A 23,998-nucleotide genomic window follows, 5' to 3' on the forward strand; every position below is an offset into this window, starting at 1 on the left:
TCAATCCCCACTCCAGAGACTTGAGCACATAATCCAGGCTGACACTTCAGTGCAGTACTGAGCGAGTGCTGCACTGTTGGAGGTGTCATCTTTTGGATGAGACTTTATACCCAGGCCCAGTCTGCCTTCTCAGGTGGGCGTAAAAGATCCAATGGTACTATTTCGAAGAAGAGCAGGGGAATTCTTCCCGGTGTCCTGGCCAATATTTATCCCTCAACCAACATCCCTTAAACAGATTATCTGATCATTATCAAATTGCTGTTTGTGGGGGCCTTGCTGTGCTTAAATTGACTCTAAAGCACTTTGTGACGTCCTGAGGTCGTGGAAGGCACTATATAAATGCAAGTTATTTCTTTGCTGTTGATTCTGTCCACGTTAATTTTAAATAAATTGTCCCAGTTGCACTTGTGTATGTCTCCTCTCCCTTCTCTCCCTTTTTCAACTCCTTCTCCTTCCTCTCCTGAATCCATTGACCATTGCTGGGATACTGACTGCCCTCTGGTATCTCAACCAGGTGGCCATTCTTTATGGATGAGCCTCAATTGCCCGGGCTGTTTGGTAGTTCGGGTTGTCACAGTCAAACATGATGGCAGTCCACATATAAGCAGTTCCAGCAGCAATCACTGGATGGTGATGGGCCAGATTCCTGTCCAGATTTCTCCTTCCCTAGCTCTGGCACAAAGCCAATTGGAACACGTCCAATGCCTGCCCTAGGTGGTGGTGGTGACAGGATTAGGACAATGATCCAAGTAACCCAAATCGATCAACTCTTCAAGAAACCACCAGTATCTGAGTTAGTGACCAGGAGCAGCAGTTCCACTCCTTTAAGCACTATTGGATGTATTCCATCAGATCCTGGTTGTATAAATATTGCAGGAAGAGTTTTGTATTGAATATTTCATGACTGACCTACATTTTCTCTGAACTTTACGTACATCCTCGTTATCAGCTTCACAATACCGCCATGTTTTCGATGGCGGAAACAGTTGAGAAACTCGGTTCAACATTCCTACAGTACTCTTTGCCTCCTCACTTGTTTTTCCATCTTCCTCCCTTACAGATGTACTCACATGTTTTTCTCAATGCCTCTCAGCAGTTTGTTTTTCCAGCTTTCGCTTCCTCCTGTGTAATCTTCTTAGGAGCTTTTATAAATTTGCAAAATACCTTCTTATTCACTTTCTTAATCTCTTAAAACAATTTCCTGCTCTCTGCCTATTTTTACATTCTGTAATTAATTACTTAGATGTGTAAATTTGTTAACTATCTCCTCAAATGGTACCCATTTCACTTCTTTATTATTTCCAAGCTTTGTCTTCCCCACTTCAACCTTCTGGCCTTATCTCCTTCCGTGTCTTGGTAAGTAAATGCCTGGCATACTACTTAGCCATAAAGGCCAGGTAAATGATAGAAGCTATTTGACTGTGGAAGGCATCAATCAATCAATGAATGAATCAGAAGTCTGCACAAGCACACTTTTCAGCTTGGGTGGGGGTGGGGGTCTGTGGTTAGCAACCCTGGCTGATTTTTACCTTCCCAAACTCTGGGGCACTTGTGCCAGTTGTATGACCTCTAGCGCCATACTGGCAAAGATGAGCTAACCCATCGCAGACTGGTATTGGAGCTGGGACCTTCCTTATTGTATGGCTCAATTACACATTGCCTTTTACCAAGTGAGCCTTTAGGGAGCCCCAATTTTTTTGTGTGTGTGTGAGATTATAAATCCAACCATGTTTCACCTTCCCCCTCCCTGTAGTGTGAATAACAATTTGAGTATCTGTATGAAGTGCTTTGGCAGACTTGATTGGTTCAACTTCAGTTGAATTTTAAAATGTGCTACAGTTTATTTTTAATCTGGTAAACACTGTGTTCCCCCTAAAGTGTAATGATGCTTCCCTGTTCATACATTCAGTCACTCCTGTGTTGCCGTGCAAAGTTTGAATTATGAAAATTTTGCTACACTGACTAACTCCCTCAAGGTTTCTGCTATTTGCAAATGTCCTTGTAGCATTGTAGCTTCAGATGGGGATTTCTTGGCGGGTCACCGGCTCTGATTTACTTTGGGAGAACTAGCCCTGATTCTGTGGCCAGTGTTCAGAGACCGGGAGTGGGGAGTCTCAGCTGGCTTAGAGAGACTAGCACATTTGACAAATCCAAATGCGGGAGAGCTGCACACAGGCATTGCTGCCTGTGGACCTGAACAAGAAAAGGGCAAGTCTGAAAGCACTTTGTGATAGTGTGTTGTTCTACTTGGCTACTCTACAAATGAGGAAATTTATTTCAAGCACTGATTCACCCTCCACAAAGTCTTTGCTTAATGAGAAAGATTGGATGAAGTCCATGAGCTGCTTAGGGTGGAAGCTTATTAATATTTCTCCTGTAAAATACGAGCGACTGTTGGCACATAAATACTGTAGTGGTGGATTGTGATTGACTCCTAGTGCGTTTGTACTGGAAAGTCCCGACAGCCACTGCAGAGGTAGTGTATTGCTCTTGCACTGTGAGGAGTTCTGATCAGGTCATTGCGTTCAGTGGATTCTGACTGCCGTTGGCTGTAGTGCTGGATGGTTGCCACATTGAAGCAGAGTGCAGTGGTTCAGATAAAGTCACTGAGTGTTTGGGATTTACTAACGTGCTTTCAGGTGGAGCTTTTTTGTGTCTAGTTTTTGTTGCATCCTAACTTGCACCAGGTCCCATTCACCCATCACCCACTGTGCTCGCCGACCTACATTGGCTCCCGGTCTGGCAATGCCTCGATAATTTAAAATTCTCATCTTTGTTTTCAAATCCCTCCATGTTTTATTCTGACTGAGTACTGTCAGTAATATAGACACTGCGTCAGTACTGCATGTGAATAAAATGCAATCCAGTAGGACACTGTGAAGTGGCATTGTTGATGCCTGATACTCGAGACAGAATTATTCAAAAATAAGAATTCTAGGATGGCCTGCAATCACCACGACAACCAGCATTTTCGGAACAATATTTGGGTCCGACTTGTCAGTAAGTTGTCATCAGCCCGGTAATGAGATGGCTTGAAAGTGGAATGTAGGCATATACAATCTGCGAGAGATGAATACTGCTGGCAGTCGTTAGATTTCGCTGTTTTAGTCCAGCAAAGGAAACTAAAGAATTCCCAAGCGACAGGCATATGCGATTTAGACGAGTCTATTTCAAGCACGTTGTGTGCAGTGCTCTCTTTATGCAATGTATATTTACACATTTTTTTTAGTGTATAATTGAGAAGAAACTTAATTATTGAGCAGTTTTTATAATGAGACACTTATTCTTTCATTAATATTCCCCTCCGTCCCCAATCTAATTTTCTCCCCTCCTCTCCTGAAGGTGCGGATTCAGGCTGGTTCCAATTACACGACCACCAGCAACCTTCCAGTATCTTGCCCACTGTTCCATGTGTAAGCCTGGGCAATTTGAGTCATGCTATTTGGCCACTGTGGGCATCGTAGCTGTGTCCGATCTTCTCCCCGGCCAGTATCCATGCATGGGCATGTTCCGGCTGGGATCACTTGATAGTGATCGGCAGTGATACTTTAACTCTTTCTCTGTGCCTCAAGCCCAGGGACAAACAGGCCAGTTATAGAATCACTAAGGCCACAGCACGGAAGGAAGCCACTTGGCCCTTCGAGTCCGCGCCGGCTTTGTGCAAGAGCAATCCAGCTAGTCCCACTCCCCTGCCCTTTCCCCGTAGCCCTGCAATTTTTTTCCTTTCAAGTACTTATCCAGTTTCCTTTTGAAGGCCATGATTGAATCTGCCTCCACCACCCCCTTGGGCGGCGCATTCCAGATCCTAACCATTCGCTGTGTAAAAAAAGTTTTTCCTCATGTCACCTTTTGGTTCTTTTGCCAATCACCTTAAATCTATGACCTCTGGTCCTTGACCCTTCCGCCAATGAGAACAGTGGCGGAGCAGGCCCGAGGGGCCGACTCTTGCTCCTATTTTCTATGTTTCTCTGTTTCTCTCTATCTACTCTGTCTAGACCCTTCATGATTTTGAAAACCTCTATCAAATCTCCTCGCAACCGCCTCTGTTCCAAGGAGAACAACCCCAGCTTCTTCAGTCTATCCACGTAACTAAAGTCCCTCATCCCTGGAATCATTCTAGTAAATCTCTTCTGCACCCTTTCTAAGGCCTTCACGTCCTTCCTGAAGAACTGGACACAATACTCCAGTTGTGGCCAAACCAATGTTTTATAAAGGTTCATCATGACTTCCATAGTTTTGTACTCTATGCCTCTATTTATAAAGCCCAAGATCCCATATGTTTTTTTTACCACTTTCTCAACCTGCCTTGCCACCTTCAACGATTTGTGCACATATACCCTCAGATCTATCTGTTCCTGTACCCCTTTTAGAGTTGTGCCCTCTAGTTTATATTACCTCCCCTCGTTCTTCCTACTGAAATGTATCACTTCGCATTTTTCTGCATTAAATTTCATCGGCCACGTGTCCGCCCATGCCACCAGCCTGTCTATATCCTCTTGAAGTCTATCACTATCCTCCTCTCTGTTTACAACCCTTCCAAGTTTTGTATCATCTGCAAATTTTGAAATTGTGCCCTGTATACCCAAGTCCAAGTCATTAATATATATCAAGAAAAGTAGTGGTCCCAGCACTGACCGCTGGGGAACACCACTGTACACCTCCCTCCAGTCTGAAAAACAACCGTTCACCACTACTCTCTTTTCTGTCCCTTAGCCAATTATTCATCATGTTGCTATTGCCCCCTTTTATTCCATGGGCCGCAATCTTGATGGTAAGCCTACCGTGCGGCACGTTATCAAATGCCTTTTGAAAGTCATATACACCACATCAACTGCATTGCCCTCATCTACCCTCTCTATTAACTCATCAAAAAACTCTATCAGATTAGTTAAACACGATTTGCCTTTAACAATTCTGTGCTGGCTTTCCCTAATCAATCCACCCTCGTCCAAGTGACTGTTAATTCTGTCCCGGATTATCGTTTTTAAAAGTTTCCCCACCACTGAGGTTAAACTGACTGGCTGGGTTTATCCTTACAACCATTTTTGAACAAGGGTGTAACATTTGCAATTCTCCAGTCCTCTGGCACCACCCCTGTTTCTATGGATGTTTTGAAGATTAAGGCCAGTACCTCGCGGTTTCCACCCTTACTTCCCTCAGCAACCTAGGATGCATCACATCCGGATCGGATGACTTATCTACTTTCAGTACAGCTAGCCTTTCAAGTACCTCTTATTTATCAATTTTTAGCCCATCCAGTATCTCAACTATATTTTCCTTTACTAAGGCTGTGGCAGTATCTTCTTCCTTGGTAAGGACAGATGCAAAGTACTCATTTAGTACCTCAGCCTCCATGAGTAGATCGCCTTTATGGTCCCCAATCGGCCCCACCCTTCCTCTTACTACCCATTTACTGTTTACATGCCTGTAGAAGACTTTTGGATTCCCTTTAATCTTGGCTGGGCCAGTCTATTCTCATTCTCTCTCTTTGCCCCTCTTATTTCCTTTTTCACTTCCCCTCTGAACTTTCTATATTCTGCCTGGTTCTCACTTGTGTTATCAACCTGACATCTGTCATACGCCCCTTTTTTCCGTTTCAAATTATGGTGCCTCAGGTTGGTTAACTCAGCACAAAGCAGGAATTGAACCTTGGAGGCATAATTAACAACTGCTAATTGAAATTCCAGGCTTTGAAATGCATGATTTTGGAGTACAATTTAATAGAGAGTCATCAATTGTACAGAAAAATGGATATTCTTGTTTCTCACCAAAGGCCATTATGAAATACCTAGAAATGGGACATAACTAAACTGGTGTTTGACCATATTCTATGATCAATAATGTGAACATAACATTGAGTAATAACTTCACAACAAACAAACTCATACTGGGGAGCCTCTGTGTCACATCTGTTGAGTCACTGCATAATATGATTTAATTTGAGTCCCTCGAATTATTATTGCCTAATAACTTACACAAACAAATGACACTTTAGGGCCTTGTTTTAAGTTACAGACTATTACAGCCCAGAAGGAGGTCATTTGGCTCATCCTACCTGTGTCAGCTCTCTGATAGAGCGATTTATTCACTGCCCTTTCCACATAACCTTTTTTAATATTTCTTTTTGGATATTTGTCCACTTCCCCTTTAAAAGTGGTTACTATTGATTCTGCTTCCACCACTGTTTCTGATAGAACATTCTATGTCCTAACACCCCTCTGTATAAAAAGAATTCTCCTAATTTCTAATCTTTAATAAATCTCAAAGGTCACAATTTACATGACAGTCGTTGTGGTAATTCAAAGTGGTTTTGTATTGCACCAACACTTATGAGTTGTAGTGTAAATCTGGCATTGGAGCCCAACCTGACTCTGGAGTGAAGCAGTGAGGAACTCCCTCTTCTGGTTGTAATTCAGCTAAATACAAGCCTAAAAAATAAATTCACAAAGGATTTTCAGATCAGAGGCTGAAATACTGAGATTGGAATCATATTTGACTGTTCTGCGATATTGGAGTGTGCGAGTTTTTATTTTAAGGCTGTCGTCATCTTGGCATTCAGCTCTTCTGTCACATTACATGCTACTGTGCATTCTACATCTTTCTGTACAGAATGCTTACCTTGTGAAGATTACTTTAATGAGGACAGTGTATATCTGATGTTTTCTACTCATTCATTTTTTAATGCGTTTTACTGGTCAACAGTAAAAAAAAAATTCCATCTGTTGGAGACTAATCCTTTGATTGTCAGTCTGTCTCCTCCATCAATGCCAGTTCAAGAAGCACTCCGTGCTTTTAAATACTGATTGCATTGCTATGTGCTGACTAAACCGTGATGGTTAACTTTTCCGCTACAGAGCAGCTAGTTAATCTGATTCCATTGTTCAATGATTTAGTCCTGATTCTTGTCCATTAGAATACTGCCTTTCTGATTGTGTGCAGGACAACATATTCTTCCTGATACCATATTGTCTCTTGACTCCTTTTCCAGGACAGAATGTGGACTCACTTCAAAGGCACTCTCGACATAGCCAACCATTCACATCTTGCGTTCAGCCCACGTTAAAAAGCTTGTTACTAGATTCAGGGCATTACTCCGGAAGGCATCATCTCTGCTGGTCCCACTGCTTTCACTGTGCACTGCAGCTATTTCAGTTACTGGAACCATAAAAAAGACCGGATCCTTCCTTTTCAAAGGTAATTTTTTTCCCCTCTGTTTTGACTTGAATTGCAGGCTTTCTATAAACAAATTATTGTGTAAGAAGGGCTCAAGCAGCTCTTGTCAGAAAGAATGTGGTGAACTCTGAATCCTGAGGCTTTTAAATTTAGCTCTTCAGCTGTGACAATAAACGGGCAGTTGTAATCTTCCGGAATAGTTCCTTGATGTAAAATTCTGCAAACTGGTGTCTGAGAATTCTGTCAACAGTGTACACTCTTGAGAGTTTCTCTTTAACCTCTTGAAGCCAGGCGTTGTTAACCTTCCAAAATGTAGACAAGCTTCTTCCCTCTGTGAGCATGATGCCACTGGATTGTTAGTGTGTTGTGTATATAAGCCGCACCACCAATTTGGAGAGTTTTTCTTTTGCTTTAGAAAAGTGCAGCCTATTGCAAGTTAATAAGGCCTCCCAGTTACAAATTTTAAAATAACTAAGAATTAGGAACAGGAGGCTGGAACTTTTGGTGCATTTTTGACCACCAGAAACTCCTGCCTTCAACCAGTGACAGAATAATTAAGGCTTAGTAGCTTTTATAATTTTGTAGTTGAAACTATTTAATATGTAGGTGGTGTGGTAAATACTGTGCTGTTTTGCATTTATTTTTAGGAGCCCTTCCCTCTCCACCCCAAAGGCTGCAATGTTTTTTGCTGGCATATAGTTCCTTGTGGACCATTAGCCCTACGGTACCTCGATCAGCAAGCATATAAATTGTGGGGGCAAAATCACAACCTTCCAGTCCTCCCCCGACATCCACACATGGCACTAGATGGCGATTATGGGCAAGAACAATGGCCAATGATATTTTTTTTCTCACTTTCCTAGGAGTGCTGAAGCCAAATGTAGTGCCCCGATAGAGATCACCTAACTGAGGATCAAACCTGGTGTCAGCTGTGGCTCGGTGGGTAGCACTCTCGCCTCTGAAGGTCGTGGGTACAATTCCCACTCCAGAGACTTGAGCACATAATCTAGGCTGACACTCCCAGTGCAGTACTGAGGGAGTGCTGCAATGTCTGAGGTGCCATCTTTTGGATGAGAGGTTAAACCGAGACCCCGTCTGCCTTCTCAGGTGGACTTGAAAGATCCCATGGCCACTATTCGAAGAGGAGCAGGGGAGTTCTTCCTGGATTCCTGGCCAACCGGTGTCCCTCAACCAGATTATCTGGTCATTATCACATTGCTGTTTGTGGGAGCTTGCTGTGCACAAATTGGCTGCTGCATTTCCTACATTACAACAGTGACTAAGTACTTCATTGGTTGTAAAGCACTTTGGAACATCCTGATTTCGTGAAAGGCGCTAAATAAATGCAAGTCTTTTTCTTTCAAACCTGGTAACATCTGGTCTGTGGGGCTCAGTACCATACCAAGTAGTGCATTACCCATCAAACCATCAGCAGGAAATTACAGACCTTTTTATTGGCATGTGCTAAATATGTAATGTATCGTGCTGTTCTCAATTTGTGTCTGTGACATGGGGGCTGCTGACTATAAAACAGTAATATGAATGCAGGCTGCACTCTGCTATTCCTGAAGCTTTGTGAGTATTTTCGACATACTGGGATTTACGATCGTCATTAATGAGCATGCATTAGCAGTACTGAGAAGGTCCTGGCACAGGTGTGTGATTTAATGTTCATGTCACTGAATATGGACTTGTTTAATATTATTGTGTAAGTACTTTGGCACCACTGAATAATTTCAGGGCATTGATTTATATTTTATTGTAGAGCCTAAAGGCTGTTGTAAAGGAATCAATCTAGCATTATTCAGATTCTGAATTGACAATGACATTTCAGAGTCTCTGTGTACTTTTCATCACACTTAGAATCTGACTAGCAGTAGCCCCTCAAATCAGTTTGATAAAACAAGCTTATGGATTTCTTAACCATATAGGAAAGAAAGAACTTGCATTTATAGACACCTTTTAAGTCCTCAAGATGTCCCAATGCGCTTCACAGCCGAAGTTACTTTTGAAGTTTAGTCACTGCTGTTTTAGAGACAGATGTGACAGACAATTTGTGCACACAAAGATCCCACAAACAACAAATGCCATGGGTGCCAGCAGCCCTCCAATACTTTCCCAGTGGCCATTTTTCATGAGAGTTTAGATAGCAAGCGTTAACAGGAATCACATCCAACCCTAATCCTATCCTCCGTCAACATTGGCCTAGGAGAGGGGACAGAGGAGATTTACTAGAATGGTACCGGAGATTACGGACTTCAGTTATGTGGAGAGACTAGAGAAGCTGGGATTGTTCTCCTTGGGGCAGAGAAGGTTAAGGGGAAATTCAATAGAGGTGTTCAAAATTAAGATGGGTTTTGCTGGAGTAAATATGGAGAAACTGTTTCCAGAGGAGACAGATTTAAGATAATTGGCAAAGGAACCAGGGGGGAGAGGAGTAGTTTTTTTTGCACAGCAAGTTATGATGATCTGGAATGCACTGCCTGAAGGGGTAGTGGAAGCAGATTCAATAGTAACTTTCAAAAGGGAATTGGATATGTACTTGAAAAGGAAACATTTGCAGGGTTATGGGGAAAGAGAAGGGGGAGTGGGGCTAACTGGATAGCTCTTTCAAAGAGTTGGCACCATGGGCTGAATGGATTCCTTATGTGCTGTAAGATTCTATGATTCTGTGAACATGCATAATCTGCACCACATTCCTGCAGTTTCACTGCATAGTGATCAAGAGCATGAATCTTACATAATTATTCCTCACCTTAGCCCAAGGGTTCTGAGACCAGCTTTACCTCAGCACAGAATGGGGTTTGAACCCAGGACCTTCTGTACAGCTCAATGTTTCACCGGGCAATACCTTCAGCCACGGTATCTGAAACTTTTGCATCCGTTACACTGAGCTTGTGATTTGAATATGTCCTGCCAGCATCACACTACAATCAAGTCTCTAGCCCAGTGCACCTCGAGCAAAATTTTCTTTACCCAATGAAGCTCAGTTAGCCTCAGCACCACTGGGCTAGAGGGTGGGGTGGGGGAGATTGGCCAAAGTTCCTACTCCTAAACCAGTGATCCCTTCTTGGAATTGTGTGTCTCTCTCTCTCTCTCTCACACACACACACACACACACACACACACACACACACACACACACACACACACACGGTGAGAGCAGGATCAGCTGTGGTGCCTATTGCAGTCAAGCAGCCTGCGCTCAACGTTTGCCGCCTAGGTTCAAACACGAGAACTTGGCACCTGGACAAAGTATCGTGGAGGCGTATGCCAGCTGGAGTCTGTGAGGAGACGGCAAAAAATCAAATCACCAGGATTTGTGTAATGTGCAGACTTTACGGCTTCATTATGATATTGTACAGCCAGCAGTGGAGTACCATAGAACGCTGCCTGCATTCTGTCATTAATAAGTAATGAATCATACTGCAACATCTCATCGAAACACTTCACACAATGAATTACTTTTGGAGTGCAGTGGCTGTTATGTCCGCAAACATAATTAGTTTGCCAGGGGAATATTGTGACTGTTGATTATTTTTTAATTTGCAGATATTTTACTTGTGTTTTTAAAATTGCGAAGGTTCTTAGTTTTTTTTAATCTGCATCCCTCGAGAATCAGCTTACACTGTTTTTCTTCACCCTGTCAGGATTTAACATTCATCTCAATTATGTTTGGAAAAAAGAAGAAGCGGGTCGAGATCTCAGCACCTGTGAATTTTGAGCACCGTGTTCACACTGGCTTCGATCAGCAGGAGCAGAAGTTTACCGGGCTTCCGAGGCAATGGCAGAGCCTCCTCGAGGATACGGCCAAACGGCCCAAACCACTGGTCGATCCATCATACATCACACCCATTCAGCTCGCTCCACGTAAGGTATGTTATACGGTCATTACAAACAGCTCTCCGAGAGCTCAGGATGCGTTAAACTGTTGGTTAATTAACTAGGATGATGCCAGAGATGGGAAACTATTATGAGGAGAGATTTGAGATTCTATTTCCACCGGAGTAGAGAAGGCTAAGAAGAGGTTTGAGAGGTTTCTAATATTAAGAAGGGTTTTGATGGTGCAAATAGGGAAAGGCTATTTCCTTGGGTTAGAGAGTCAATGATGGATCATCAACTTAAAATTGTCAGAGAATGAGGAGAAGTTAGAAGAAATTTCTTTATACAGTATTGGAATGTGGAATACTTTGCCACAGAAGGTGGTTGAAGCAGCGACCTAGCATCACATTGTTATAAATTTGATAGCCAGGTGGTGAAGGATAGAATACTGGAGTCTAGTTTTCAGTTGCTTCCAAGCCTTTATTCACAGAGCTCCACACTACACCCTAGATCAGCTCTCTTATAAATGAATGAGAGTTCCCAATTGATACGCACCACCTGAATACAATTAACACTAATTGATATAAATCACATGGCTACAAATAACACACCTAAGGGCAAATTGGATAAATGGTTGCAGCAGGGGAAGATATAAGGCTATGGGGAGTGCACAAGGTAGTGTGATTACTTTTCAATTGTTCTTGCAAAGAGCTAGCACAGACACAATGGACTGAATAGCCTCCTTTTGTGTTGTAAAGAAGAAAAGAAAGACCTGCATTTATATAACGCCTTTCATGACCTCCGGACATTCCAAAGTGTTTTACAGCCAATGAAGTACTTTTCTTTGAAGTGTAGTCACTGTTGTAATGTAGGAAACGTGGCAGCCAATTTGCACACTACTCTTCTAAATAGTGTCATGGGATCTTTTGTGCCCACCTGAGAGGGCAGAAGGGGCCTTGGTTTAATGTCTCGTCGGAAAGACGGCACTTGTGACAGTGCAACACTCCCTCAGTAATGCATTGGGAGTGTCAGCCTACATTTCGTGCTCAAAAAGTCCCTGGAGTATTTGTGTATGGTTTTATATTTTTTTTTAAAAAAAAATTTCAAATGCCAAAAAGTCTATTATTTTTATGAACTTTTCAAAATGAATAAAGCAACTCATCAGAAGCTCCCCCAGTGACACTGGATAAATACTCTGCATGGTGCAATATTGAACTGCAGAAACTGTCAGGTCACAGATTTGACCCCTAATTTGTGCTGAGCTAGCAGCTCTCATCCAGGCAGTGGATCAAATGCTGCAATTGGCTTTGGTTGCCTGAGTGAGTGAAGGTGGGGAGAAACATCAACAGCATGTTGACCTGTATTCAACCCAAGTGGTGCATCATATCTATCCCACGTGCAGGGCCAGATTCTGGGCGTGTTCTGACATTAGGAGCAATTATTATGTTAAACAATTGAGTTGCGTCATCATTTTAAATTTTAAAAAATACAAAGTTATGATTTTAATACTGTTTCAGATTGTTTAGAGTAGAGACAGCCTTTGAGGGCCATTTATGTGTGTGCCATGAACCTGGGGGTGGGGGAAGGGGCTCATCAAATTTCTTTGTTCTCATTAATTTGTATGGATCTCCAGTTGCTGATACTAACAGATTTGGGTGTTTCCATTTAGAATTTATCCCCCGACGAGGCAACATGCCTTTCTGGGTTGCCAGGCCTATGAAATTCAAACAGAGCAAACTAGCAGCAAAGAAATTGAAGCACAAATCAGACTAAATTGCTTGGGCTTTGTGAGCCATGTTGCCAGGATTCACAGCTGCAGTTTGGACACCCCCGGTTTAGTAGTTGTTTACTTGTTTAGGTGAAGTGAGTACTAATGCCATTTTCACAACACACTGAACCTCAGTACTGAAGAAGCTGGACAGAAATCAGTATTTTGTTTGACCAGCTAGGTGTCTGGTTTGGCATGTTTTAAATATAATGGTTGCTATAGTGTCCAAACTACTGCGAGCCACATTAGTCGAGTTTCTATTTGCCTGACACTGAGTGCACACGGTCTCCCTGTAGGGCACACCTCCATAATCTAAGTGCAAGAGTGTTTAGGCACAGTTTGGCAAGAGCCAAGTGGGCTAGAGGTACTCCTGGAATTTTAAGTGGCTAAAACTGTCCAACTTACAAGTGTAGAACACTGCTGCTTGCCCAGCAAAAACACACATGTGTGCTTATGAAACTGGTTTCCCTGCACTAAGTAGATTCAGTGCTGACTCCCAAGATTCATCCCTGGTAAAGCAATCATCTACTGCTTAAATTATAAAGTAGTACAGCGATAGGCTAAAAAGGAAACCATTCGATTAGCCTTAGTTATACCTCCTTGAACCACCTGGTTTTGTTTAATTGGTTCCATTTGAACGCCTCCTCTTGAAATGAGGGTGTCCATCTTCATCCCGCAAGTCAGGAAGGTCAAGTAAACTATGACTGTTGTCCTTTTGATTTTCTAAAGTTACCCAGTTAATGTCCTACCTGTGCTATGAACTTAAACTGTGTACGTTGTGAGAGAGATCTCAGCCTCTGACGACAGCTGGTTCAGAAATGTTTCTCACCGTGCTTCATCTTTTCAAACTTGTCACTCCGGCGAAACCTAGAATTTTCGTTGGAATTTTCATTCGTTACTGAGATTCCAAAGTTCCGTATCAGAGCGGTCTTTATTTGAAGTTTTATTTTGTTATGGGTTGGTGGGTGGGAGAATCAGTCTGGTATTGTGCTGGACTTCAGAAAGTTGAACATTTTGCATACAGTGTAAGCTGCTTTAACTGGACTTATCCATGCAGACCTGATATGTCCAGTATTTCCGATTTCCATTATAATTGGACGGGTGAGGTCTGATGGATTACATTTCCTCGATTGATGAAGCTGCAGCTCCTCAGTTGACTGCTGTACACAGAGGTTAGTGAGAAGCTTGTGTCGAGGATTTCATGAGTCTATTGTGACCTTTGCAGCTGTACATACACCTACCTAATTTCTGTAGAGATTGTGTCTGAATGTTTACAAGGCCGAGGGAAGTTTTTTTAAAATAAAGTTGGGCACGGAATAAAACCAAATTAGAATGGATTGAATCATCACAATGCTAGGGAACAGAACATTAAAACAACAAGCTTGGTTGCACAAGGCACTGCTTCTGTGGGCAAATAGAGACACTTGTACACGTATTAATGTGTTTGGTTTGGGCAGATGTGGTTTACTCATTTGGTCAGTCAAACCACATCATAAGTGGCACACCTACTGTATGGGTATAATTTGTTCCCCTTTCCCTGCTCCCCATAACATTTCTTTTTCAATCTTGGTGCATTTACCTATTTCTTTACTTATCAGATGATACAGAAAAAGAGACAGATCTGTCAATTCCTGGATATTGGGAGGGATAGATTCACAATTTGAAGTGATTTTGTCATCTGTTTTTCATATTCAGACGGTGCTGCATTTCCTCATTGTCTTAAAATGGAGTAAATGCAGCAGGCTGCAGAATAGGGAGACATCAATAGCCATGAAACGACAGCATTGAATCATGAGGCACAGAGAGAATACAGTTTAGTTTTAAAAAAAAAAGTGGTCCTTTCAGATGGAGCCTCATGTGGTGTCAGTCTGCAGCTATCAGTGCCTGGGACTGACTGGTACGGAGCAGCTCCCCGGGAGCACAGGCATTCCAGCCACTGGATTATGTGTCTTACTGGTTGCTCAGTTAAAACATCTTCATTTCTTTTTTAACTGGCAAACTTTTGCTGAGATTTAAATCGGTCAATTTTCTTTTATTCTGTTTTTGGCAATTGCCTCATTAGGAAGCTTTCAGTTTATGTAACTATCTCTTTCTAGTTGGTTGGCATGCTGGACTATTATATAATAGAGAATGCTTAATCACGTCACTCCTGTGGTGGGTGAAATGCTGCTTTTATCCAGTCAGTGGTATTAAACAAAATGGATTGTTCAGGCTTCAAACCTCTGCACAAACTTGAACATCCTCAAGATGTTAATAAATGATAGTAAATAAACTGACATATCTGTTGATAGGATCCCCTAAACATGGGTACTTCTGTTTTAAGGAGCATTGCTTTGGCATTCATTCAATTGGAGTTTGTTTAATTTTGCATGGAAATTGTAAATGACTTTCTTTTTACTTTTGTTCATTGTGCTGCTGGCCATTTCTCAGAACAGAAACTAGCTGCGGGATGCAAAACACAACCCAATCAGTAACAGCTTTTCATTTCACACATGAAATAGGGCTGCTGGTTAGCACAGTGAGAGCACACTCGAGTGACGCTTTCAGTAAAGAAATGGGCAGATTTGCTCTCGTTCTGCAGGGAATATGCTGAGGTGGGCTTGATGCAGGGGAGAGAATTGGAAATTAAACCCGATGGGCTAAGTGCCTTTTTCAGGTCTCTTTCTGCCTTCTAATCTAATCCTGGGCAAAGCCAGGAAAAGTTGTAACTGTGAATGAATTGGATGATTATGTAGTCACATAACTCATCAACACTGAGCAGCACCATGTTGTAACTCCGATGTTTCAGTGGAACAAGTTAATGATCAGAGGATAGTTCAGTAGGGCTGATGAGAGCAAACCGATTGAGCATTCCTTAAATGTGACACTTATTCACATCCTGGGCTCTGTTGCTCATGTTATTTACCTGGGCTTGCACTGTGGATGATTTCCGGAGAGTATCCAATACATATGCCCTTTTCTTTTAAAACTATGGGCATGATCTCTCTCCAGTGTAAATTTTCTTCCCTCTGTTTTATTGATACTGTTAAGTTCAGTGGTTCTCTGAAGTTTCTTCTTACGCTACTTCTAAGCTACAAACACGGTAACCTACGCCTCTTCCTCCTTCCTGTAACTCATGCGCACCTCGCTGGGATCCATTTCCGAGCAGCATTGGTGGGTCCGGGGAGAAAGTTAGTCCACTCACCCCTTCGGCACCATGTTTCTGGTATAAATTGTTTATGTATGAATAAAATGTGAAGCACAACAGGACTTTCGTTCAGAGTTTTGAAATTTTCACAATTTTGAACAGAGTGAAGGGTATGACGGGGGCATTATGTTTTATCCCCCTTGAATATTCTCAACCTTTTTTGGTTTTTTGTGCAGTTTTTTTCTTTTGCAACTGTATTGAGTCCTTTCTTCTATCTTTGGTTTCTTTCTTGGTTCCTCACTTCCCTTCCCCTCCTTCCTTTTTCAGATTTGTGGGAAGTATTGGAAAGGCCACTAGTGGGAGCATGGCTGTGAGCAGATGATGGGAGTGTGGAGAGGGCATGATGTGCAACTAATTTCACTCAGCCGTTTTTCTTACTCTGTCGTGTCAAAAAAGCAGTAAGACTGTAGAAACTAAGGGATAAAATAGAGATCACTAGTTAGGGCAGCTTTGTTAGAGATGAACAGAATGTTAGAACTCCCCTTTACATGTCAAACTTGTGATCAAACAGTTTGTGATATTAAATGTATTTTTCATTGCTTGGTCTCCAACGGAGGACCAGAGTTATAAAAAATCAACATGCAATGAAATTATACAGATTGATTTTTTTTTTTCCCTGTCTGGAACTGTTCTGCATCCAGACTTTTTAAATTGAGAAGAGGAAATGATGACATCCAACATGAGTGAATGACATTATTATGTAGAATAGGCATTGAATTACACACTGTGGTTTTAAAAACTGGAAAGAGCATTCTCTCCATTCCTTTGACTCCGGCTTCTTGTGTATTCTCACCTCAACCCCCCTTCCCTTTTGCCCCATTATTGGCGGCCGTGCCTTCAGCCACCTAGTTCCCACTCTCTGTGGAATTCCCTCCCTAAAACCCTCCACCTCCCTCTCCGCCTTTAGAATCCTCCTTAAATCCCACCTCTTTGACCAAACTTTTGGCTACGACTCTGCATATCTCCTTCTTTGTTTCAGCATCCACTTTTTCCTTAGGCCCGGGTTAACTCCTTTACCGGCCTGTGTGGTAGCGCTTTCCTCTGCATGGTTCCTCCCCACAAAGGCACACAATTGCAAACCAGAGCTTATTAGGTAGGAAATCAGAGGCGCCACACAGCCAGAAATTGTATATTTATCATTTTGCCCACAGCCTGTTTGCTCTTTCAGGCTTGATTCCACATGAAACCTTGCATAAAAGCCAGGATATTTGATTACTTGTTAAACTTCAGTTTTTTTTTAATAGTTTTACATCTGAAAATAAAACCATTTGCACTATTCAGTAACTTTGGTTGCATTAACGTTACAGCTGTAGTATTGGGGAGTGCGGTGCTGCGGGGGGAGCCCGGGCGTGTGTGGGGGGGCAGTGGGGAGTGCTGGGTCGCGAGGGAGAGTGGTGTCGTGGGGAGGGGGTGTGTGGCATTGCGAGGGGTGGAGGGGTGTGCTGCGTGGCTTGGGGAGTGCGGGTGTGTCGAGGTTTGTGCATTCCCAGGCCGTTAAATTTCTGCTCATTAAAATGAATGGGCAGAAAATCATGACTGGATGTGTAATTCCCTGACTAGTATAAGTGCAGATGTGAAAAGTTTACTCTCCTATTCATTGATTCTGCCGGTTTTCTGTTTAAAAGTGCAAGTCGTGGCCTTGAACTTTAGTGAGCGACTCTATTGAACATTTTTTGCATTCTGGACCGGCTGTAAATTTGGTCCAAGCCCACTGCTACAATTCTTTTTTCTCTTCTCTGCTGTAGCCATTGACCACTAGGGGTACAGTTCCCTCGTGCCTCACCCAAGTGGCCATTCTTCATTCATGAGTCAGGGCAATAAATGCTGGTGAGCGATTCACACCAGAATCTGATACTGTCCTCACCCATGGCTTTGTTCTGGTACTGTGTGAATCTGTCTGCAGTGTAACTACAAGTTGGCTCAGTGCCCAGATTGTATGCTGTATAAAATATTGTACTATTGCCCATAGCCCCTGGTTTACAGTGAATGAATAAACCCCATGAGATTGATACAGTTGTACTTCTACTTTAGGGTTTGCATTGTGAATCCCATGTTTTTCTGTGTAAGCAGAAAGCCTTTCCTATAATGTACAAAGGGGCTGTTATTCTCTCTAATTGAGGCCACTGGTTTCTAGTGATCGAATTGGCCAAATTCCATTTTTATTACGTGTGATTCGAGTGTTTTTAACTGGTCATTTGGGTATCACATTCTGCAATTCTGTCTAAAAAGAAAAATTAGAAGTCCTTCATTACAGGACGACCTGTGTGTATTTCCTAAAATTTAATACAAGTGGGATTAGTATAACTCCTCAAATCCAGATTCCATTTCCAGCTGGGATCTGTCGGTTTATCAGAAGCAGGAAGTGTGCGCCTTAATCTAAGCAGTGCATGCAGATTGTTGTTTACATGCACAGAATATCCTCACCTGGGTCTCATCGTCACATCTTCGCTATCTTTTAATATCTCTCCAAAAAGCTGTTGAGGCTGGGGGGGTCAATTGAAAATTTTGAAACTGAGATTGATAGGTAAAAATATGAACGGTTACAGAACCAAGGCGGGGAGATGGAATTAAGATACGGATCAGCCATGATCTAATTGAATGGTGGAACAGGCTCAAGTGGCTGAATAGCCTACTCCTATTCCTACGTTCCTTCCTATGACTTCCACCTGACTTTGTATAAAAATGGCAGATTTTATGTCCATCTTGTCCCTTCCTCTGTAAATGGGCCACTTCAGGAGACCCAGAACTGCAGCCACCAAAGGAATGGTAACCTGAGGATCGCAGGTGCTCAGTGCATTGCAGAGCAGGAAAATGTAATTACATGAAAATTACAATGCAGCATTTATCCCGTGTGCCCATCCTGTTCCCGTATTCCTTTATTCCCCTTTCCCTCAACCACCTATCTAACCTATTCTTAAAAGTTCACACAGTCTTTGCTTCGCTCACTAACTCCAGTACAGTCCCCACCACTTGTAGTGCCAACGCTTATGGCGGGCATCTGTGTAACTGGGCAATTAACGCTTGCCATTTGCCATCAATGTAGAAATCAATTTCAAAGGATCTGCTTACAACGTATTATCTATATGGTAGATTCAATAGTAGGGTGATAGAACTCTCGTCCACAAAAAGCAGTAGATGCTAGCTCAATTAATAATTTTAAATCTCTGATCCCTAGATTTTTGTTAGGCAAGGGTATTAAGGGTTACGGAACCAAGGCGGGTAAATAGAGTTATGAATGGCTTATGGGGCTGAATGGCCTACTTCTGTTTCCAAATTTCTATATTTGGGAAGGGACTTGTGTTTACAGTCCCTTATTAAATTGACAAACTCCTATGTTGTGTATAAATGGAAATTCTCTGAGACAGCTTTTGGTTTGGTCACAACCATCAGTTGTGAGAATATTTGACGAGGGACTGACTAGCTTTGATTTGATAATACAATCAAGGAGAGTCAACATGGTTTTATGAAGGGGGAACCGTGTCTGACAAATTTATTAGAGTTCTTTGAGGAAGTAACGGGCAGGGTGGATAAAGGGGAACCAATGGATGCAGTATGTTTGGATTTCCAAAAGGCATTCGATAAGGTGCCACATAAAAGATTACCGCACAAGCTAAGAGCTCATGGTGTTGGGGGTAATATACTGGCATGGATAGAGGATTGGCTAACTAACAGAAAACAAAGAGTCGAGATAAAAGGGTCATTTTCAAAATGGCAATCTGTAACTAGTGGGGTGCCGCAGGGCTCAGTGCTGGGGCCTCGACTATTTACAATATATATCAATGACTTGGATGAAGGAACAGAGTGTCTTGTGGCCAAATTTGCTGATGATACAAAGAAAGGTGGAAAAGCAAGTTGCGATGAGGACACAGTGTCTGCAAAGAGATATTGAAAGGTTAAGCGAATGGGCAAAAATTTGGCAGATGGAATTTAATGTGGGAAAATGTGAAGTTATCCACTTTGGGAGGAAAAATAAAAAAGCAAAATATTATTTGAATGGAGAAATACTACAAAATGCTGTGGTACAGAGGGATCTGGGTGTCCTCGTACATGAAACACAAAACGTCAACATACAGGTGAAGCAGGTAATCCGGAAGGCAAACGGAATATTGGCCTTTATGTCTAGGGGGATGGAGTAAAAAAGCAGGGAAGTTATGCTACAACAGTACAGGGTGCTGGTGAGACCACACCTGGAGTACTGCGTACAGTTCTGGTGCCCTTATTTAAGGAAGGGCATACATGCATTGGAGGCAGTTCAGAGAAGGTTCACTAGGTTGATTCCGGGTATGGAAGGGTTGTCTTATAAGGAAAGATTGAACAGATTGGGTCTATACTCATTGGAGTTTAGAAGAATGAGAGGAGATCTTATTGAAACATACAAGATTCTGAGGGGACTCGAGAGAGTAGATGCCGAGAGGATGTTACCCCTCATGGGGGAATCTAAAACTAGGGGGCATAGTCTCAGAATACGGGTCGCCCGTTTAAGACGGAAATGAGGAGGAATTTTTTCTCCCAGAGGGTCGTGCATCTTTGGAATTCTTTACCCCAAAAAGTTGTGGAGGCTGAGTCATTGAATACATTCAAGGCTGAGTTAGACAAATTTTTGATCAGCAAGGGAGTCAAAGGATATGAGGAAAAGGCGGGAAAGTGGAGTTGAGGTAAAAATCAGATCAGCCATGATCTCATTGAATGGCGGAGCAGGCTTGAGGGGCCGAATGGCCTACTCCCGCTCCTATCTCTTATGGTCTTGTGGTTACACTGTTTAAACATGTCCAAATTCCATGCACTAACAATGGTGTGAAATGATGTTTCTAAATGTCAATCAAAAAGAATTCTGCTACTGATTCTTCTTTAATGCTCTAAGCCGTGTACTGTAGTGCTTTTACATTTATAATTTATCTTATAGAATCTTACAGATCAGAAGGAGGCCATTCGGCCCATCATGCCTATGCTGGCTCTTTGAAAGAGCTATCCGATTAATCCCATAGCCCTGCAAATGTTTCCTTTTCAAGTATTTATCCAGTTTCCTTTTGAAAGTTACAATTGAATCTGCTTCCATCATCCTTTCAGGCAGTGCATTCCAGATCATAAGTCGCTGCATAAAAAAAATTCTCCTCATCTTTCCTCTGGTTCTTTTGCCAATTATCTGGTATTTTGTCAGGTATTGTCTGTTGACTTCGTCCTTTTATAGAGGATTCAAATACAACATAGCAACAGGTTCTAGGTTAACCTTTAGGCCCAATCATATTGAGTACTCTGAGTATTGTTAAAATAGCCGAGGATGAAGTTAAAAAGGAGTTAGGAGTCTTGGTCGACTTGACACTCCAACCAAAACAGAGCGGCAATCAACAAAGCCAACAGAATGTGCAAGTCAGAGGAAGTCCTGCTCAAACTGCATAGTGCTCTGATCAAATCACCCCTTGAGAACTGTGTTCAGTTCTGGTCACTAAGACCCAAGGGAGACACGCAAGCTTTGGAGGCACAAGACTGATCCCTTGGATTTATACAGTGCCTTTTATGTCCTCAGAGCATCCCAAAGTGCTTTACAGCCAATGAAATTACTTTTGAAATGTAGTCACTGTTGTGGAGGCAAATGCTGCAGCCAATTTTACACAGCGAAGTCCCACAAACAGCAATGAGATAAATAACCAGTTAATCTGTTTCCTGGTGTTGGTTGAGGAATAACTCGTTTTCGAACAGTACCATTGGATCTCTTGTGCCCTCCTGATCAATCAGGCGGGGGCCTCGGTTTAATGTCTCATCTGAAAGACAGCACCTCTGACAATGCAGCACTCCTTCATTACTGCACTGAAGTTTCAGCCTGGATTATGTGCTCAAATCCTGCAGTAGGGCTGGAACCTGTGATCTTCAGAGGCAAGAGTGCTATCAACTGAGCCAAACTGGCACTGTAGATCTGAATTTTTGAGAGAAAACTGGAGAAACAAGACTAGAAAACCTAGCTCGATGCACCCCTCCCTGTCTGCGCCTCCGTACCCAGCCCCGCAGAAGTTGCTGTAGTGTGTAATGGGGTCACTGCTAAGTTTATGAAGGGAGCGGCAGTATAAACAAATAAGCAGATTAGCAACTGAATGGCTGTGAAGTTTTAAAAAAAAGAGCACAGGCCAGTGCAAACATTATTTAGTTAGCAGAAACCAGCAGAACAAAGGACACACAAAATCTGAGTGGGGTGTTGGCTAAAGCAGGCTTTAACTGGGATTAAAAAAACCATGTAATGCTGAAATCATCCAATTCTTTAGCTTATCTTAAAATAAACCAAACACAATTTATCCTGTTCCTGTAGACTTTAAGATTCATCTTTAAAAGTAATTAAAAATCTCCTAAAACACGCTTTCTTGATAGGGGAGCTGAGGTCCACATATTATAAACAATTTTACAACACCAAGTTATAGTCCAGCAATTTTATTTTAAATTCACAAGCTTTCGGAGGCTTCCTCCTTCCTCAGGTAAATGTTCAGGAGCTCCTCGAAGCCTACGCGTTTATACATATAGAACAATACATGGTGTTTACAGAATGCCCCTGCAACTGCCCGTTGCCAAGGCAATCACCGTGTTCAGACAGAGAGGTGTCACCTGCAGAACCCCCGAATACACATTCAACAAAAAAACAAACAGGAAAAAAAACAGAGAGAGGCAGAAACATCCGGAAGGCAGAGAAAGCCAGCAAATGACCCATTATATTAAAAACAGATAACATTTGTTCGCTGGTGGGGTAACGTGTAGCGTGACATGAACCCAAGATCCCGGTTGAGGCCGTCCTCATGGGTGCGGTCGTCCTCATGAACACGGTGATTGCCTTGGCAACGGGCAGTTGCAGGGGCATTCTGTAAACACCATGTATTGTTCTATATGTATAAATGCGTAGGCTTCGAGGAGCTCCTGAACATTTACCTGAGGAAGGAGGAAGCCTCCGAAAGCTTGTGAATTTAAAATAAAATTGCTGGACTATAACTTGGTGTTGTAAAATTGTTTACAATTGTCAACCCCAGTCCATCACCGGCATCTCCACATCATGTCCACATATTAGGCATTAGGCACTTTTACATGGTGGTGTGCTGGGAGAGCAGCACTGAAGCAGCAACTGGTGCTTCTCATTACTGGTGCAGTGTGCTGCAGTGACCGTTGGCTCTGCTATGGGGGGGTGGGGAGCAGTGAGAAAGAGGCACTCGCTTCCTCTGCCTTCCCAACAACCATTTATGGACCCAGGAAAGCTGGATCCTGGAATGATCGGAAATGTGACGTTCACCCCCATTATATTGTCAGGTGCTGGCAGCGGCACGAGTACTGAGCTGCGGTTGGTTAATTAACGATGTAAAAGTGCCCGATGATAACACCTTGCTATAGTCCATTTGTATTGTACTGCAAGTCTCTTGGCATTTCGGCTAAAACCAGCCTGGTGCTGAAAGAACTCTGTACAGTTACAGTGAAGAGCACACAGAATCCAAGCACCGTCCCACCAAAATAAATGGGCAAGGATCGTGAATTAGATAAATACCCTAATCTAGTATGACAAAAAGGCATTTTTACATTGTCAGAATAGGTCCTGTGCTAGCAGTGTTTAAACAGAGACCTGCAACCTGTGTCTCCTGCTCTCCTCCTATTTATCTTCCCTCCCGCCACCACTTGTCACATTCCTTTGCAGCCTGGAGACCGTGCACTTTTGGAAGCTGAAAGGGAAGTAATCTGACTTTGTGCGTTTAGCTGTGAGCAGATCCCCAATGACAGAGTGGTGGAACCAGGATCCAGTGGCATTGTTTCCATGTTGTATTATTTCTGTTGCGTAGACGTTTTTCAACAGACGTTTCTCACTTTGGAATTTTAAAGCCTCAGAGAGGTGTCTGTGACGCTGGCATTGGCTTCTGTCGGTAGCTCTTGTAACAGCTTCAGCTATCGAATCTATCCTCTTCAATCGATCTATTCCATGTGTACACACTTGTCCACTAATTGTAGATATAGTTGGTGGAGCCGAGTGGCTATTGAAAGCTTGTATGAAATCGTCCTTGTATAACAGATATTCTTCTCTCTTCTATAAA

At 42.6% G+C, this 23,998-nt stretch overlaps 1 protein-coding gene across 4 annotated transcripts in view; it reads left to right on the forward strand.

Annotated features, from left to right (window-relative positions):
* Positions 1 to 23,998, forward strand: part of pak4 (p21 protein (Cdc42/Rac)-activated kinase 4) — a 112,629-nt gene that overhangs the window by 59,829 nt on the left and 28,802 nt on the right. For 2 of the 4 annotated variants that reach the window (XM_067974976.1, XM_067974977.1), the window contains exons 2-3: positions 6,989 to 7,194; positions 10,824 to 11,048. In XM_067974976.1, coding sequence (XP_067831077.1) covers positions 10,845 to 11,048 — 204 coding nt within the window. In that variant the 5' untranslated portion in view covers positions 6,989 to 7,194; positions 10,824 to 10,844. The remainder of the gene's footprint in view (positions 1 to 6,988; positions 7,195 to 10,823; positions 11,049 to 23,998) is intronic. The other 2 variants (XM_067974978.1, XM_067974979.1) reach the window with 1 other exon arrangement.

This window comes from Heptranchias perlo, chromosome 41 (assembly GCF_035084215.1).
Source record: "Heptranchias perlo isolate sHepPer1 chromosome 41, sHepPer1.hap1, whole genome shotgun sequence".
NCBI lineage: Eukaryota > Metazoa > Chordata > Chondrichthyes > Hexanchiformes > Hexanchidae > Heptranchias > Heptranchias perlo.